The 19,463-nt window shown below is 41.1% G+C and overlaps 1 protein-coding gene across 1 annotated transcript in view; it reads right to left on the bottom strand.

The window, feature by feature from the left end:
- The window catches only part of LOC112260664 (tyrosine-protein phosphatase non-receptor type 13-like), a 44,924-nt gene that overhangs the window by 3,479 nt on the left and 21,982 nt on the right, over nucleotides 1–19,463 (bottom strand). Inside the window, exons 16-25 of the mRNA XM_042328111.1 lie at nucleotides 18,328–18,428; nucleotides 18,096–18,173; nucleotides 17,819–17,926; nucleotides 16,418–16,534; nucleotides 15,729–15,910; nucleotides 6,440–6,538; nucleotides 5,899–5,992; nucleotides 5,719–5,804; nucleotides 4,888–5,011; nucleotides 4,006–4,220 (exon numbers count right to left, since the gene is read on the bottom strand). Of these exons, the coding sequence (XP_042184045.1) occupies nucleotides 4,006–4,220; nucleotides 4,888–5,011; nucleotides 5,719–5,804; nucleotides 5,899–5,992; nucleotides 6,440–6,538; nucleotides 15,729–15,910; nucleotides 16,418–16,534; nucleotides 17,819–17,926; nucleotides 18,096–18,173; nucleotides 18,328–18,428 (1,204 nt within the window). The remainder of the gene's footprint in view (nucleotides 1–4,005; nucleotides 4,221–4,887; nucleotides 5,012–5,718; nucleotides 5,805–5,898; nucleotides 5,993–6,439; nucleotides 6,539–15,728; nucleotides 15,911–16,417; nucleotides 16,535–17,818; nucleotides 17,927–18,095; nucleotides 18,174–18,327; nucleotides 18,429–19,463) is intronic.

Below are 19,463 nucleotides of genomic sequence, written 5' to 3'. Positions count from 1 at the left end.
CTCAGTAAGAGCATTGAAGATGGGTCGTGGCTAGGTCTTTCAGCATGACAACAACCCGAAACACACAGCCAGGGCAACTAAGGAGTGGCTCCGTAAGAAGCATCTCAAGGTCCTGGAGTGGCCTAACCAGTCTCCAGACCTGAACCCAATAGAACATCTTTGGAGGGAGCTGAAAGTCCGTATTGCCCAGCGACAGCCCCGAAACCTGAAGGATCTGGAGATGGTCTGTATGGAGGAGTGGGCCAAAATCCCTGCTGCAGTGTGTGCAAACCTGGTCAAGAACTACAGGAAACGTATGATCTCTGTAATTGCAAACAAAGGTTTCTGTACCAAATATTATGTTCTGCTTTTCTGATGTATCAAATACATTTGTCATTGCAATAAAATGCAAATTAATTACTTAAAAATCATACAATGTGATTTTCTGGATTTTCTTTCTCTCACAGTTGAAGTGTACCCATGATAACAATTACTAACCACTACATGCTTTATAAGTAGGAAAACTTGCAAAATCAGCAGTGTGTCAAATACTTGTTCTCCCCACTGTACATACAGACACCAAACCCACTTTGTCCAACTCTTTTAGAAGCCAACTATCACATATTTCCGAGCCGGCCCACAATTCATAGCACCTTCTGTTAAAACCATAAAAAACCTTCAGAAACATAGTTACATTCGAGCTGGAGGTCCAGTTCTGACATTACGTGTAGGCCTAGCTGAGGCGACCTCAAATCTTGGCTCGATAGGTCATTCGGAGCCTGAGCAGTGATGTTAATTAGTGCTGAAAATGCACTTCTTTTGGGGGTTGCTACAGGGTCCTTGAACCAGCTAGCGAACAGAAATGTGTAGGGTCAGTCTATGGGCCGAGGCGGTTTCAAAGCACCTAGTCTTGTGATTCTGGGCCTTTTCTAAATGTCGTCATTTTTACAACGTTAAAAATGTATTGAATATATTGCAAATGGATGAGGCTGTTTCTCAGCCTGAGAACCTTCTAGAGCCACATAACTCACCGTGCACTACTGACTTAAGCTCTAGAACAGGTTTATTAAGTTTCAGCGCTCTAGGTCTGACGGTTCTTTGATGGTGTGAACGCTGGTAACTATTACAGGCTCTGTGTGTCTGTATGTACCACACTGTGTCACTACATCCTGGCAGTGTGTGTGTTTTTTCTTGGACATCTGATGGGAGAAATGATTGATTTACAATTCATGAGGGTTGCCTAATCACACATATGACATTTTGGAAAGATGTGACCTTTTTAACCCTTTGAAACAGCCCCTATGACCCCAATTTATGGCACTTCCAGTTGTCACTGGAAGCTGAAAGTGAACATATCCTCCTTGGGGCAGGCTTTTACAGAATCCTGAGTTTCACGTCTTTATGTTAAGAACGGACTTATTTACAGAGGGATGAATGCCGTATCTGTCACTAACTGTAGGTTGTGAAATCAAAACCACTTTTAAGGTAAATTTAACCACTTCCGGTTGTTCCAGGAAAATTGAAATCAGCAGGCAGCCAACGTATTCCTATGGGGAAAGATGTAAATGTAAACTGTTAGAAGAAAACACCCTGCTTTCACGCTTAAGGGTCAATTCCACACGGTCAGGTTATGCTTGTACAGATTGGGAGGACCTTAGGAACGTTCCTGTGGTTGAATTGTTTCTAGCCTCAACGGTGATCTGCCACTGTGACCCAAAAGCACCTCAACTTTAGGTCAGGCTTAATTTTGGGCCTACTTTTTTGCGAGCGAGCTACGGTCAAGTGGGGGCATGTCCTTGAACTCAGCACGGCCTAGAGACTATGGAGAGGTTGTCCTGGTACCACACAGCCAGGTCTCTGACCTCCTCCCTATAGGCTGTCTCATAGTTGTCGGTGATCAGGCTTACCACTGTTGTGTCATCAGCAAACTTAATGATGGTGTTGGAGTCGTGCCTGGCCATGCTGTCATGAGTGAACAGGGAGAACAGGAGGGGACTAAGCACACACACCTGAGGGGCCCCCCGTGTTGAGGATCAGCATGGCAGATGTGTTGTTACCTACCCTTACCAACTGGGAGCTGCCCGTCAAGAAGTTCAGGATCCAGTTACAGAGGCAGGTGTCCACGTGTCCCTTTTGTCCACGTGGGAAAGGGCAGTGTGGAGAGCAATAGAGATGGCATCATCTGTGGATCTTTTGGGGCGGTATGCAAATTGGAGTAGGTCTAGGGTCTCTAGGATAATGGTTTTGATGTGGGCCATTACCAGCCATTCAAAGCACTTCATGGCTACAGATATGAGTGCTACGGGTCGGTAGTCATTTAGACAGGTTACCTTAAGTGTTTTTGGGCACAGGGACAATGGTGGTCTGCTTGAAACATGTTGGTATTACAGAGTCAGACAGGGTGAGATTGAAAATGTCAGTGAAGACACTGCTAGTCAGTCAGCGCATGCTCGCAGTACTCGTCCTGGTAATCCGTCTGGCCAGTGCTACTTGCCTTGAAGCGAGCATAGAAGTCATTTAGCTTGTCTGGTATGCTCGTGTCACTGGGCAGTGCTTCCCTTTGTAGTCTGTAATAGTTTGCAAGCCCTACCACATCTGACGAGCGTCGGAGCCGGAGTAGTACAATTTGATCTTATTGATGCTTTGCCTGTTTGATGGTTCGGAGGATATAGTGGGATTTCTTATAAGCTTTCGGGTTAGAATCCTGCTCCTTGAAAGCGACAGCTCTATCCTTTAGCTCAATGCGAATGTTGCCTGTAATCCATGGCTTCTGGTTGGGGTATGTACGTACAGTCACTGTGGGGACGACGTCATCAATGCACTTATTGATGAAGCCAGTGACTGATGTGGTGTACTTCACAATGCCAACGTTAGAATCTCGGAACATATTCCAGTCTGTGCTAGCAAAACAGTCCTGTAGCATAGCATTTACTTCATCTGACCACTTTTTTATTGACCGAGTCACTGGTGCTTCAGTTTTTACTTGTAAGCAGGAATCAGGATAGAATTATGGTCAGGGTGAGGGAGAGCTTTGTATGCGTCTCTGTGTGTGGAGTAAGGGTGGTCTAGAGCATTTTTCCCTCTGGTTGCACATTTAATATGCTGATAGAAATTAAGTAAAATCCTTGTATTAAAGTCCCCGGCCACTAGGAGTGCCGCCTCTGAATGAGCATTTCTTGTATGCTTATGGCCGTATACAGCTCACTGTGTGTGGTCTTAGTGCAAGCATCGGTTTGTGGTGGTAAATAGACACCTACGAAGAATAGATATAAACTCTCTTGGAGTGTGGTCTACAGCTTATCATGAGATACTCTACCTCAGGCGAGCAAAACCTTGAGACTTCCTTAGATATCGTGCACCAGCTGTTGTTTACAAATATACATAAACCGCCACCCCTTGTCTTACCAGAAGCTACTGTTCTATCTATGCCGATACAGTGTATAACCCACCAGCTGTATGTTATTCATGTGGTCGTTCACCCACGACTCGGTGAAACACAAGATATTACAGTTTTTAATGTCCTGTTGGTAGGATATACGTGCTCTATTTTATTATCCAATGATTGTACGTTGGCTAATAGGACCGATGGTAAAGGCAAATTACCCACTCGCTGCCAGATCCTTACAAGGCACCACGACCTTCATCCTCGATATCTCTGTCTCTTTCTCCTGCGAATGATGGGGATGAGGGCCTTGTCGGGTGTCTGGAGTAAATCCACCTCGTCCGACTCGTTGAAGAAAAACATTGTATTTTAATACAAGGTGAGTAATCGCTGTCCTGATTTCTAGAAGCTCTTTTCGGTCATAAGAGACAGTGGCAGACACATTATACACAAAATAATTTACAAATAACGCAAAAAAACCCACAATTGCTTAGGAGTGTAAAATGGCCGCCATCAGAATGGCCGTTCACTCAGATTCAGCAAGGTACGTCAACATATGTAAATATTTAACACCGAACCTTAACACAAAGAGATTTGACAAAGGGATTGACAAAGGGATTTGTACAAAAAAAGACATTGCGTACCTGGTAGCTGAGTCCTGAAACCCATCTTCCATTGACAGTCAATATGATGTCTCCCTCTCTGATCTGTCCTGACTCCTGGGCTGGTTGACCCTGGAACAGAGTTTTGATCTGCACCACACTGCTGCCCTGGTCAGAACCACTGTTCAACTCACTGATGTAGAAGCTGAAGCCCAAACCACACAGACTCTTCTTCAACCGCACATCCAGAGTGTTGTCTGAGAAGAGTGCATTTTTATTTAGCTGTTTGAAAGAGGGGGGATGGTGTGTGTTTGTGTTTAATTTAAAGCTGCAATATGTAACTTTTTGGGTGACCCAACCAAATGTACCTGCAATAACAAGGCTAAGAAGCGGTATCCCTGTTCTATGTGCACTATTTCTACGCTTCAAAGTTCCATTTGGTTTTGTACACCAGCTGAAAATGCTAAATCTTTGTTTATGGAAAAGATATTAAACAACGGTTTAGATGGTACAATGATTCTCTACACTATACTTGTTTTGTCACAAACTGAAATTAGACTAACTATTCTAATTTTTGCAAACAGGAAAGGGCAGAGTGATTTCTGCTTAGTGCACCTTTAATTCAGCTTCACATTATTTACATGCAACAATGAGCATGTTCTACTGTTAAAAAATGACTGAGTACATTATGCCCTTCCACCAGATTGGAATGTGTGTAAACCGTAAAACCCAGATTGTGCTTCTGACTCGGAACACACACACACTCACGTACATGTGCACTGTGGAATGCACACACGAACACTGAGCTGTAAGGCATCAGTGTGCCTGTGTGACAGTCATCACAATGTAGCTGACAGATAAGTCACAGGAGTGTGTGTGTGTGTGTGTGCCTGTTTGTGTGCCTGTGTGTGTGCGTCCTCTCACCATCAGTGACAAAGCTGTAGTCCTTGCCACTCAAGGTCATCTCCATGGAGCTGTCTCTCCTGAAGCTTCCTGATTGGCTCTGTGAAGCCACCTGGAGCTCTTTCTCTAGAAGCAGGCGCACCACCTAAGCACACACAGCAATTGCACATATAACATAACGATCATTGACCCACAGCGATCATACACTCAGTGAACATACACAGAAAAAAAAAACATCAAAGAGCACTTACTGTAACAGCTAAAAACACAGAATGCTGTCCGTAAAGGTTTAGACACGGGTGTTTAGAGACTCATTATGCCAGTGAAGTCATGTGAGGAAAAAGCTAGATTTGTTATGTTACTAGTTATTGTCCTGGAATCTGGGCTTTATATACACATTGCATTCGGAAAGTATTCAGAATTTATTAAATTTTTATACATTGGCAAAAATTTATAAAAACCTGTTTTTGCTTTGTCATTACGAGGTATTGCGCATAGATTGATGAGGGTAAAAAAACTATTTCATACATTTTAGAATAAGGCTGTAATGTAACAAAATGTGGAAAAAGTAAAGGGGTCTTAATACTTTACAAATGCACAGTAACCCAGTGAGGGGACTGAGCTAAGCTAGGCTATCGCTATGTTATCGCTATGTTAGCTCTATGACCTGGGTTTCAGTGTAGAGCACGCTAACATCAATTAAATTAAAGGTTGAGGCTAAAGCTCATTAGCATGGTCTAAAATAACAACAACTGCAAACATATGGTTTACCTTGCCACTGTCAGAGAGAGAGGGAAAGAGAAAAATAATAAAGAGCGAGAGAAAGATGGATGGAGTGTGTGTGCATCGTACCTCTCCAGTCCTCTTCAGGCACTCCACGGCCTGTTTTTGTGTTACACCTCGCAAGTTGGACCCATCAACTTCCAGCAGTCGGTCACCTGTCATACACACACACATGATTAATTAGTGCTGTCTGGTTATCTGAATGTGTGAAGCTAGTCAGGTATTGGTTGATTAGTGATGTTTGGTTACCAATCTGAATGCGTCCGTCCTGTACAGCAGCACCCCTTGGCACCAGACTCTCGATGTAGATCCCCCCGTAATGAACACAGGTGTTCACTCCACCCTGGAGAATACAACACATACTGTACTGTACTGTATATATTATACCATAGCTTCTACCCCTGCCCCTAGCCTTTGACTCTTTCCCCTGAAACTAACAATGGTGTTGACTCCCCTGGAGAACATACTGCATTAAGTATAGGAGACTATGAGTACGGGCTAGGCGAAGGCACTAGGGGTTGTTTTTAGCATGACCCCTAATCCTAAACCCTAGTCTGACCTCTAAACTCCACTCTATAGAGGAGTGTGTACTGTAGATTGGTGTGACTGAGACAGTAGTAGTGTAATCAGTGGAAATTAGGAATATAATTACTAGAAGGGACAAAGCCCATCAGACCACAGCAATTTGACTGAAACACTCATGTGTATACATTCTAGTAATACCGTTTCTATGGGATGGCCAAGGTGTGGGGTTGGGAAACACTACTGTAACGTATATAGATTTACTCACAGCTACACTGATACCCAGGCTGCCATTAGCCTTTTTCAGCTCCACCACCAGCTGCTTCCCAGCCCTCAGACTGCAGATGGAGGTGGAGCTAGAACACAGCTGTAGGGAGGGGATGGGTGGAGAGCGAGAGAGAGAGAGAGAGAGAATACATTAATACCAAGAATGCTATCACATGTTGTGAATAATACAGCTCTCTCAGTGACATCATAGAAATAAACTTCTCAAATTCCCTGAACACCAATCCATTTATCCATTGTTCATAGCCACGACCTTGATCAGCTAACCTATTATTCTATTAAGTCTCCACTCAGTGTATCTGTTGTTGTCTATAGACATGATGACAATTCTTGCACAAGTAGAATTTTCAAAAAATCCTATTATTCCTATCCTATACCTCACAACTATTTTAAGTGACATTTAAAAGGCTGTCAATAGTGTAACACAAAATTCATATGAACACCACAACCCTTCACTTGACCTCTGCACAAAGTTTTCAAGCATACACAGCTTCTGACACCTGCTTTGGTATAGCCGTTGATTTGTTGTACTTCGAACAATATGTGACTCGTTTCAGGAAATGAGGCGTAAGTCGCACGTCACTACTTCTTCACAGGAGAGGCATTTGAATGTAAACTTTTTTTCGTAATGCGTTTTTTGGCCTAAATGCCTTCTAGAACAACTTTCATGTGCTTTAATAACACATTTGTATTTTGTCTGTAAATACAAATACCATCTGGTTTAGCCACAGAAAAATACAGGAACCTTCCAGCTAGCCATGATTGGCTGAGATAATAATGGATGGGATGGACATGCCGAGAGATGAGTTTAACGCTGATTATTTTTTAAAGATATCATGTAGTACAACAACTGCAAAAGTGTTGCTCTCCATGGTGAACCCAAGAGCAGACTCAGATGAGGACACTGGGATGAGGTAAGCAAGATATTTATTGAAACACAGGGGAGAGATGGGGTGCAGGCCACATGGTGAGAAGTAGAGGGCGTGGCAGGAGAAGATGTAACATCCACTTTCTGGTGGAACGAGTTTTGAAATTAGTGGAATGTCCGGTGGAATTAGAGTATGATATTAGGAGATGGAGAAAATTCTGGCGTTTGATTGCAAATATGCAGAGGGAGTCGAAAAGAGAACACACAAAAGGCTGTTGTACAAAACACCTGTCTCCGGAACACATCTTCAAACTAAGGGCAACCATGGCATCCCTGACAGAGAGGGAGAAGTGCCCATCCAAGTATACGGGTAAGATAGTCTAGCTAGCTGTTAAAGCATACTGTTAGCTAGCTAGTTAGCTAATGTTAGCTGGCTGGCTGGCTCACTAGCTAACGTTACGTGTATGTACGTGTAGTAATATTATTTGTATCGCAGAACCATTTGCATTGCTAATTATAGCCTAATGTTAGCTAGCTAGCATTGAACCTGGTTAACCTCTTGAACCTCTGGGGGCAGCATTTCATTTTTGGATGAAAAACGTTCCCGTTTTAAACAAGATATTTTGTCACGAAAAGATGCTCGACTATGCATATAATTGACAGCTTTGGAAAGAAAACACTCTGACGTTTCCAAAACTGCAAAGATATTGTCTGTGAGTGCCACAGAACTAATGCTACAGGCGAAACCAAGATGAAATTTCATACAGGAAGTGAGCCAGATTTTGAATGCGCTGTGTTCCAATGTCTCCTTATATGGCTGTGAATGCGCAAGGAATGAGCCTACACTTTCTGTCGTTTCCCCAAGGTGTCTGCAGCATTGTGACGTATTTGTAGGCATATCATTGGAAAATTGACCATAAGAGACTACATTTACCAGGTGTCCTCTCGGTGTCCTCCGTCGAAACTATTGCGTGCATTTTTCCATTTTGTTCAGAGGAGAAACCAAACTGCCACGAGTGATTTATCATCGAATAGATATGTGAAAAACACCTTGAGGATTGATTCTAAACCACGTTTGCCATGTTTCTGTCGATATTATGGAGTTAATTTGGAAAAAAGTTTGCCGTTGTAATGACTGAATTTTTTGTTTTTTTCTTAGCCGAACGTGATGAACAAAACGGAGCGATTTCTCCTACACAAATAATCTTTTTGGAAAAACTGAACATTTGCTATCTAACTGAGAGTCTCCTCATTCAAAACATCCGAAGTTCTTCGAAGGTAAATGATTTTATTTGAATGCTTTTCTTGTTTTTGTGAAAATGTTGCCTGCTGAATGCTAGGCTTAATGCTATTGCTAGCTATCAATACTCTTACACATATGCTTGTGTAGCTATGGTTGAAAAGCATTTTTTGAAAATCTGAGATGACAGTTTTGTTAACAAAAGGCTAAGCTTGTGAGCCAATATATTTATTTCATTTCATTTGCGATTTTCATGAATAGTAATAGTAATCATAATAGTTATGGTAATGAGCTTGAGGCTATAATTACGCTCCCGGATACGGGATTGCTCGTCGCAACAGGTTAATTAGCTACCTGCAGATTCATGCAGGGTAGTAACGTATGAGTTGGGATTATGGTTCATTGTTTAGCTACCTATATGTCTAAACAAAAGACTCCACTATGCAAGTGACTAATATACTTGGATTTTATTTGATATAGTATGTGTTTACCAGAGACATGACCTGCACCAAAGTCAAATTAGGATATAACGTTAGGCCAACGAGACAGTGTCCAAGTTCTAAAATTCTCTGGTAGAATGTCCTGCTTTTATTATGTCACACTCAGAACTATAAGCTATATACTCAGTAATTGGCTCACCATTAACTTGTAAATAATTATCTTTCGTGGTTTATTTTCCTGTAATAATGAAGACAAATGAGCTAAAGTGAAGATGTCGTCAGCTATACAATATGTGACTCATTTCAGGAAACTAGGCGTATATCGCATGTCTCTACTTCACAAGAGAGGAATCTGAATGTAAACATTTATGTTGCTCAAAAGGCATTTTTTGGCAGAAATGCCTTCCGGAAGATGTGAACTTTCATGTGCCTTAATAACAAACTTGTATTACATCCATAAATATGAATCAAATTGTTACTTTTCGAGCCTAGTTTGTTTAGCCATGGAAAAAGTCAGGAACCTTCCCACTAGCCATGATTGGCTGAGATAACAGATGGGTTGGACATGCTGGGAGATGAGTTTGGATTGGTCTGCCATAGAGCTTGATTCTGTCTGTAACGTGAGCTGTTCAGTATGTGTTGATAGTCCTTTCTACCGCACCGTTTTTGAAAGATATAACATTAGCCTTACTACAAAAGTTTTGCTACTTTTCTCAACAACATTGATGCCCTAAATGTATTATGTGCTATCGACAGATCCGTTGGAAAAAGTGATTGGCTACTTTCTGCACACGTTACAGTCAGTGTGTGAACTGGATTGCCTTGACACAACACTGGCCAAAAATGATGTAGCTACAAACAAAATATAGTTAAAATGGTTCCAGTCTGCCATGAATCATTCATCCATGTATAAGGGTAAGAGTCTCGCTAGATTTTCAGAAATAAGTTTCTAATTTTGTCAGAAAGTTATTTTCATTGCAAGTTAAAGCACTCGGTTATTTAGCTAGTGAACGTTAGCTTGCTGGCTCGCTATCTAACGTTACGTGTATGATCAGTGTAGTAATATTATTCCAATCAAAATCCATCTGCATTGCTAGTTATAGCCTAATGTTAGCTAGCTAATGTTGAACCTAGTTTGTTAGCTTAAGCTACCTGCACATTCATACTACATATTTGACAATGTTTGAATTGGTAGTAATATGAGTTGGGATTATGCCGGTTCATTGTTTAGCTTGCTAGCTAGTTACCTAGCTAGCTACATGTCTAAGCAAAAGACTCCACTTAGGCCGGATTATTACATGACCCAGCAAATTTGCCAGGTGTGTCTGGGGGTTATTACGGCCATCTATTGTATTTCATGAACATGAGTACATGTCCAGACAACAGTGACCCATCCACTTACTGTTGCTAGATGTGGCTGGGGGGGTTGGTTATAGCATTTCCTTCACATTTACCCATCAATTTAGACAAATGTGTCGGGTAAGCATCATCTAATAATTATAAAAATGTTATAAAATATTTTGGAGACCTTGTCTGTGATATCATTCACCATACTCGCAAATTGACAATTTCATTCTTCCATGTGCCTCCACAGAATTCATCACAATATCAGCAAATGCAAAAGAAAAATAATTTATCCCAAGGACCATCAGCAAGGCTGTGTCTGCCCTATTCTAGTCAAAACATAGTGGTCCCTCTGTTGCACAGTTTTGCAAGGTAAGATCAGACCTATTGGAATAGTTTGATTTGCAATTATGGTCAATATTATATGGTCTAATAATGTCTATTTCCCCAGGTTCTAATCTCAGAGAATGTGGGCCAGAGCATTGTGGTTGGAAAATAAGGAAGTAGGTTCTATTCCAGAGCACTGGATCAAAGACCAAACTGTGTTGGCCACCAAATAAATATGACAAAGCAATAAAAGATTGGTGCAAACCCACTTTGAAATGGAAGTTTCTGAGGATAAAAGGTATATAGCAGGTATTCACACTCCTTGACTTGTTCCACATTTTGTTGTGTTACAGCGTGAATTGAGATTTTGTGTCACTGAATCTATCTACACACGTCAGTGGAATTTTGTTTTTTGCCATTTTTAATAATTAATTAAAAGTGAAAAGGTGGAATGTATTGAGTCAATATGTATTCAACCCCTTTGTTATGGCAAGACTAAATAAGTTCAAGAGTAAAAATGGTGCTTAGCAAGTCACAGAAATTGCATGGATTAACTGTGTGCAATAATTGTGGTTAACATGATTTTTGAATGACTACTACATCTCTGTACTCCAAAAATACAGTTATCTGTAAGGTCCCTCCATCGAGTAGGGAATTTCAAGCACAGATTCAACCGCAAAGACCAGGGAGGCTTTTCAATGCCTCGCAAAGAAGGGCACATATTGTATGATGGGTAAAAAAAATAAGCAGATGCTGAATATCCCTTTGAGAATGGTGAAGTTATCAATTATGCTTTGGATGGTGTATCAATACACCCAGTCACTACAAATATATAGGCGTCCTTCCTAACTATATTGATGGAGAGGAAGGAAACCGCTCAGGGAGTTTAATGGCTGTGATAGAAAAAAACTGAGGATGGATCAATACTAACCTGCATGACAGAGTGAAATAAGGACGCCTGTACAAAATAAAACATATTCCAAAACATGTATCCTGTTTGCAATAAAGCACTATGTAATACTGCAACAAATGTGTCAAATAAATAAATGTTTTCGTCTGGGTAAGCAACTCCAGTGTATATTTGGCCTTGTGCTTTAGGTTATTGTCCTGCTGAAAGGTGAATGTCTCCCAGTGTCTGTTGGAAAACAGACTGAACCAGATTTTCCTCTAGGATTTTGCCTGTGCTTAGCTCTATTCCATTTATTTTTATCCTAAACTCCCTAGTCGTTTCAGGTTAAGCATTTTTAAGGTTAGGGTTAAGTTAAGGAACTAACTCAAATCTTAAGGTTAGGCATTAACCCCAAATATTAATGTACGGGTTAAGGTTTGGGATAGGCTTAAACAAATTCTTAGAGCTGGGGTTGGGCTATTTTTAGATTCTTAGAGCTGGGCTATTTTCCTGAATTTCCACCTGACTGAGGTGCCCAAAGTAAACTGCCTGTTACTCAGGCCCAGAAGCCAGGATATGCATATTATCGGTAGCATTGGATAGAAAACACTTTGAAGTTTCTAAAAATGTTAATATAATGTCATAGACTATAATAGAATTGATATGGCAAAATCCAAAGAAAAACCAACTAGATATTATCATTTTTTTAAGGTACCAGGCTCTTATAATGGAAAGCTATGGGTCCTATGTAATTTTGGCTTCCAGATTGCAATTCTTATGGCTTCGACTAAATGCCAACAGTCTTTATTCAAGGTTTCAGGCTTGTTAGTTCAAAACCTAGCAAGAATTTGGAGTTTCTGTGAAAAGACCACTGGAACAATATCAGTCTTTCGGCACGTGAGGAAGAGCACTTACTAATTTTACTTTCCTATTGAACATACAACTTTCCGTATGAAATATTATAGTTTATTTACATTTTAGGGTACCTGAGGATTGAATAGAAATGCTGTTTGACTTGTTTGGAGAAGTTTAGCGGTAGCTTTTTGGATTCTTTGTCTGCATGATGAATAAGTGGATTACTGAAATCGATGGCGCCAACTAAACAGACTTTTTGGGATATAAAGAAGGATTTAATCTAACAAAACTACCATTCATGTTGTAGCTGGGACCCTTGGGATTGCAAACAGAGGAAGATTTTCAAAAGTAAGTGATTATTTAATCGCTATTTGTGATTTTGTGAAGCCAGTGCTGGTTAAAAAATATGTTGATGTGGGGCGCCGTCCTCAGACAATCGCATGGTATGCTTTCGCTGTAAAGCCTATTGTAAATTGGACAACGCAGTTAGATTAACAAGAATTTAAGCTTTTAAACTATATATGATACGTTCATGAATGTTTAATATTACGATTATTTATTTGAATTGCGCGCCCTCCAATTTCACCGGATGTTGTCGACTGGTGTCTATCCCTAAGAAGTTTAAATTAAAAGAAAATCTGGAGAAAAAAAAAACATTTTATCACTGGATTTGAACTTGCAACCTTTGGAATCTGAGGCAGATGCTTACGCCCAGCCGCCATAACTGTCCACAACACTGAAACCTTCTTGAAGGTAACAATGCTCACTGTTGCCTCTAGTGGCCGGTTTCCACGTCATCTCCCAAAATCCTCAGACTTGGATGGACGTTGAATACTGACTTGTATCACGAGTGACCTGTCTGATCGACTCAGGGGGATGAATACTTTTATAGTCAAGATATTTTCCATGAAAGCTTGAAGTATTAGAATTTGTCTTCCACTCTGCCATTACAGATTATTGAGCGTAGATAGTTGACAAAAAAATGACAAATCCATTTTAATCCCACTTTGTAACATGACAAAATGTGGAAAAAGTTAAGGGGTCTGAATACTTTCGGAAGGCACTGTATATTATACTTAAATGCAGTAAGTATTAACTGATCCCTTCAAATCTACAAATGTGTGGCTAGTGGGAAGATGGTCTCAACCCAGACGGAATAACTCCATGTTTCACCATTATTAGTGTAGTAAAACAAAAGTGAAACTGAGCTGAAATTCATCTGGATTTCCAGGGTAGGGGCTTGTGTGGTTAACTTTGGCATGTTGTAGAATTTGGGTTTCAAGTTTGGTAATGTGTTTAGGTTTACTTTTTAAAAGTCTTCTTCCACTTCAATAAAACACAAATGTGTGTAGAAAAAGGCTGGATATTTTCAGGCGAAGGTCTAACTAACCCCTCACCAAAATACCTGTGCCAGAACTACTAAGAAAAAATAAATAAAAACGCAGCACAAGCTACCAAGTAATGATGGTGAAGACGACCCTTCACAACGTAAGCCAACTCCGTATCATTGTATTTGAGAAAGGTATTCTAATTCTAAAAACAATCGTCATGATGTTGTCCAATCATCTTGGTCTCTCACATGGCTTAACATTGGAGCATGAGGGCTCGAGGTCATGAGGGCTTGTGTCTTCTTAATAGAGGGATCCCCTCACCAAATAGCTGCAAATGATCAGACACTTTTCCTGTGACAGACACATGTATGAAACTCTCCATTTAGAATTTTGATTTAAAGTTTGGTAGAAATTAGATTGGTTTAGGTAGAAAAATGGACTTCATTTTACACTTGCATGTGTTCTTATTTTAGGCCTACCCAAGCCCCCACTAAAATCTGCTCTGATGTGCCAGTGCCATTTTAGTCAGCAGACGCTCTTATCCAAAACAACTTACAGTAATGATTGCATACATTTTCAGACTTGGGAATCGAAGCCACAACCCTGGCTTTGCAAGCACCATGCTCGACCAACTGAGCTACATGTGACACTAAGTGCCACAAGGCTATAACACCCTGCAAGCCACCAAGTATTGGGGATGAGGGGAAATGGTAAACTAAAACACCACACAAGCCACCAAGCGAATATAGTGAAGAAGACCGTTTCACAACGTAAACCCCTTAAGTAAAATACATGATATTGAAATTAGGCTGTTATATTTGGAAGTAAACAAATATAAAACTACTTTGTTTCAGAATTTTTAAAAAGAGTCCAATATCCCCTTTGTGAGATCCGTGACATTTGTAAAGGCCAGTAGCCGGAGTCAGGTTGAGGAATTCGTCTTTAACCTGAAATAGCCAAAGGAATATTTACTAAAGATGGAAGAGCAGCTAATGGAGAATGATTTTCGAAAATACATGGTGAGAAATTAAATGTTTCATTGGTGTGAGTTGATGTAAAAAGGGCTTTATAAACAAATTTGATTGGAATTGGCGTGTTGCTTATAAAGTACATATTTTGTGTTCTATACAGAACCTTGACAAACGGCCTCATGTCAACGATGAATATGAAAGGAAACAAAAGGAAGAGGGTATTTGAGGTCTCCAAGCTTTGCAGCATAATTATAGGTACAGTGGAGACCAAATGATGACATTTTACATGACATTTGAATACCTTCTCTAGCTGTTTTCCCCCTTTGCAGCAGGTGTGAGTCTTTGCGAATCAAAGGCTACATAGGCAGAAATACTACAGGCGATGTCAACCTGCCTGAAACATGCACCTGTTTGCAAGAGGGGCAGTGGGAGGACCAATGACAAAGGAGATAAAATAGTAATTAAGAAGTTAAAAGCATTAAAGCCTTTACCGACAGTGACTTTTACTGGTTATTTGAACTTCTCATGTGTGTTTCCAGAAGCCTGTGCCAGATATGACTTTTTGGGCTTTTTATTTTTTAAATGGCTTCTACATCTACAGTATTTTATGGTGCATAGCATTTTCTTTTCAAGTGTAATAAAATGTTGACCGTTTTATTTACTTTGCATAACAGTTTTTACATAGTCAAAGGTTTACACAATGCTCTTCCAAGTTACTGCTCTAATTGTGGATTACAATTTCGTGGATTGATGGTAATCCTTGTTGAATTCATGGTGTGTTTTGGTCAAATCAGATCACAATGTTTTCTTAACCTCACTCCAATATTTAAATGTAGTTGATTATTAGTTGTGTATAGTTTTCAAACTAGTACTGAAATTAAAAAATAACTGTTGGATGTCTTTTTGAGTGGGTGAATAAAGGTTGAAATCTCATTGATCAATGTCTCAACCAAATATTACCCATATTTCCAAGATGCAATGACGGTGTGCCCAGTGGGCAGTGTTACCTGAGCGTCTAGGATCCGGACCACAGGGTTGTGGAGTCTCTTGCCATGTTTAGATGTGGCCATGTTAGACAGAGCCAGGGCTTCCTCTGTCCCATTCAGGGTGGTCTGGGACCCAAAGCCCCTCTCCAACATCAGACTCTGAGTACTGGGGGCCAGAGAAGTCTTACTGTCCCTCAGAGAATCTGCATGGGAGAGAAAGGACTCAGAAGGGCTTTTCACACTAATGAACCGTATCGAGCCGAGCCAAGCCAAACCAAGCAGTACTGAGCTGGTCTGGTTACTCACCCACCACAGTTGCTGGAAATGTGCTGAAAAAGACTATGTAAAAAGAAAAAGTCCAGCCCAGCACAGTTTGGTTCGGTTTGACACTATAGTCTGAAAAGGGGTTGTTACTGGTTATACAGCACCAGATGGTGGGTGGCTTTTTGAACTCCCTCTCCAACATCACAACCTACAATGCCAAAGAACAAAAGTGTTTAAGTCAATTCTTCAATGTCATACCCCGGGTACTGGGAGGCCGCGAGCTCTTATTGTCCCTCAGAGAACCTGCATGGAAAAGAGGGTAGAGGGAGAAACAGACAGACAAGGTCTGTCAGAGAGTGTATGACAGAGAGATAACTGTGACAATGAGAGAGTATGTAGCGTATAGTTGGGTGGGGATGTATTTTATTGTAATAGGTTCTACGTACATTTGGGCTGTGAGACGATGAGCTCCACCTCATCAGGGCTGCTCTGGAGGATGGCTGCTGCATTGGTGAATGTCACGCCCTGCAGACTGATCTTATTCAGAGAGATCAGACGACCACCTACATTAAATCAAATCAAATTTATTTGTCACATACACATAGTTAGCAGATGTTAATGCGAGTGTAGCGAAATGCTTGTGCTTCTAGTTCCGACAATGCAGTAATAACCAACGAGTAATCTACCCTAACAATTCCAAAACTACTACCTTATAATACACAAGTGTAAAGGGATAAAGAATATGTACATAAAGATATATGAATGAGTGATGGTACAGAACGGCATAGGCAAGATGCAGTAGATGGTATCGAGTACAGTATATACATATGAGATGAGTAATGTAGGGTATGTAAACAAAGTGGCATAGTTTAAAGTGGCTAGTGATACATGTATTACATAAAGATGCAGTAGATGATAGAGTACAGTATATACATATACATATGAGATGAATAATGTAGGGTATGTAAACATTATATTAAGTAGCATTGTTTAAAGTGGCTAGTGATATATTTGACATCAATTTCCATCAATTCCCATTATTAAAGTGGCTGGAGTTGAGTCAGTGTGTTGGCAGCAGCCACTCAATGTTAGTGGTGGTTGTTTAACAGTCTGATGGCCTTGAGATAGAAGCTGTTTTTCAGTCTCTCGGTCCCAGCTTTGATGCACCTGTACTGACCTCGCCTTCTGGATGATAGCGGGGTGAACAGGCAGTGGCTCGGTGGTTGTTGTCCTTGATGATCTTTATGGCCTTCCTGTGACATCGGGTGGTGTAGGTGTCCTGGAGGGCAGGTAGTTTGCCCCCGGTGATGCGTTGTGCAGACCTCACTACCCTCTGGAGAGCCTTACGGTTGTGGGCGGAGCAGTTGCCGTACCAGGCGGTGATACAGCCCGACAGGATGCTCTCGATTGTGCATCTGTAGAAGTTGGTGAGTGTTTTGGTGACAAGCTGAATTTCTTCAGCCTCCTGAGGTTGAAGAGGCGCTGCTGCGCCTTCTTCACTATGCTGTCTGTGTGGGTGGACCAATTCAGTTTGTCTGTGATGTGTACGCCGAGGAACTTCAAACTTACTACCCTCTCCACTACTGTCCCATTGATGTGGATAGGGGGGTGCTCCCTCTGCTGTTTCCTGAAGTCCACAATCATCTCCTTAGTTTTGTTGACGTTGAGTGTGAGGTGATTTTCCTGACACCACACTCCGAGGGCCCTCACCTCCTACATAATCAACCCAACCACAGTATCAGTCTGACCATCAACCAAAGAAAAATGAAAAGACTAGTATGATGTGTTTGTGTGTCTTGATGAGTAACCTGGTCTGAATCCTGATGACTTAGCTCCCTGTTCAGTACCTGGTCTGATTTTGCCGTGTCTGTCCGCTGGTCCGTAAGGTACGATGGAGGCTATGAAGATTCCCAGGTCCAGGTTCCCTGTGTTGTCCTCCTCCACTATCACAAAACCTGAGAATGAGAGAGGGAGAAAGAGAGAGAGAGAGAGAGAGAGACACACACACACACACACACACACACACACACACACAGAGAGACAGAGGACCAGAGTCATCGTATTTCTATGGCTAAAAACGAATCTTGAAAACCACCCAATCACCCCTAAAACCCTACTACTCACCAAAGCCCAATTTAGGGTCTTTCCGTAGGACCAGACAGATGATCTCTCTCTCTGGAGAACCCCTGGTTGATGTGTCCACTGTAAAACAACGCACAGGTCAGGGGTTAAACACAATACCATAAGCATTCATAAAATAAGCTAAGAGAAGAGTGAAGGAATTAAGTTAATGCAAAGAGTTAAACATATGCAGCTTGAGAGTATATCTTTCAGATATAGCGTACTCAGTCCTCACCTGGTATGGAGGAGGTTGTGGAGGGGGCCTCTGAGAAGCCCTCAGAGTCCTGTTTCTGTAGCGAGGCATTGGAGATGATTCTGGGGATGGGCTCTGGAGTACTGGAACACAAAAACAGTCATGGGTTTACATAGATAATTAGTATAATAATAAACTAGCTGATGGAAATAATTCTGGAGTACTAGAACACAACTACAGTTTTCAGAATAATGATTATCATCATCAAAGGATGAAGTCAATGTAAGTAAGCTGAGGGTCTCTCCTTTTGTGGATGAATAAACAAATGGTTGTACAGATGTCAGATCTTAATATGCCCCATTTTGTTGAGGGAGGGAAAACAATCCTGCAGCAGGAGGATTTCAAAGGATATTAAAGGATATTAAATATTTAGGAGCACTGCCACGGGACAGCTGGAAGTGGTGTTTGTATGCTATACAATCACTTAGACTGCAAGTCCACTGAGCGTCAGTTCGAGTAGCCTATGTAAGCTACGTGCAGGCTACGGCGCGTCTTGTATGAATTCTTACAGTGCGTTCAGAAAATATTCACATGCCTTGACTTTTTCCGCATTTTATGTTCTGTTACAGCCTGCATTTTAAGGGCGAGAGGGGGAGAAACAACATTGTAGTGTAACCCTCTCAGCAGGCTTGAATGTGACTCTCTCTTAACTTACGTAGAGTATCTCAACAGCATGGGATGTTAGGTGAGAAGGACATCTCCAATAATAATTCCTATTGTAAACTGTCTAGGGCGATGACAATTGGTATTAACTTCAGATGAAATGATTATAGGTTTCTGTTATTGTATCAGGATAGGCTATCCCATGCATTAAATTAGATTGAATAATTGAATGACTCCACCAAGGCAACATACATAAGGTTCCTAATGTGTGTTATTACATATTAACATAGCACAATATCAAAATAAATAAAAATAATAATAAACCCCAATGAGTCGTGCACAACCCATGTCCAAATTATTTCAAGCTTGCTTAATAACCCGTTGGCGCGCGTTGGAGCTAAAAAAAAAAAATGACGACATACATAAAGTCCAGAATCACCTTACCTTGTGGTTACGCACTACTTGTAGATTTTCCTTCAGCGAAGTATGGCAGTTCCTTGCAGGTTTCCTCACAC

Source organism: Oncorhynchus tshawytscha, linkage group LG01 (assembly GCF_018296145.1).
Source record: "Oncorhynchus tshawytscha isolate Ot180627B linkage group LG01, Otsh_v2.0, whole genome shotgun sequence".
In the NCBI taxonomy this organism is placed as follows: Eukaryota; Metazoa; Chordata; class Actinopteri; order Salmoniformes; family Salmonidae; genus Oncorhynchus; species Oncorhynchus tshawytscha.
This window is presented reverse-complemented; position numbering and strand designations above follow the sequence as displayed.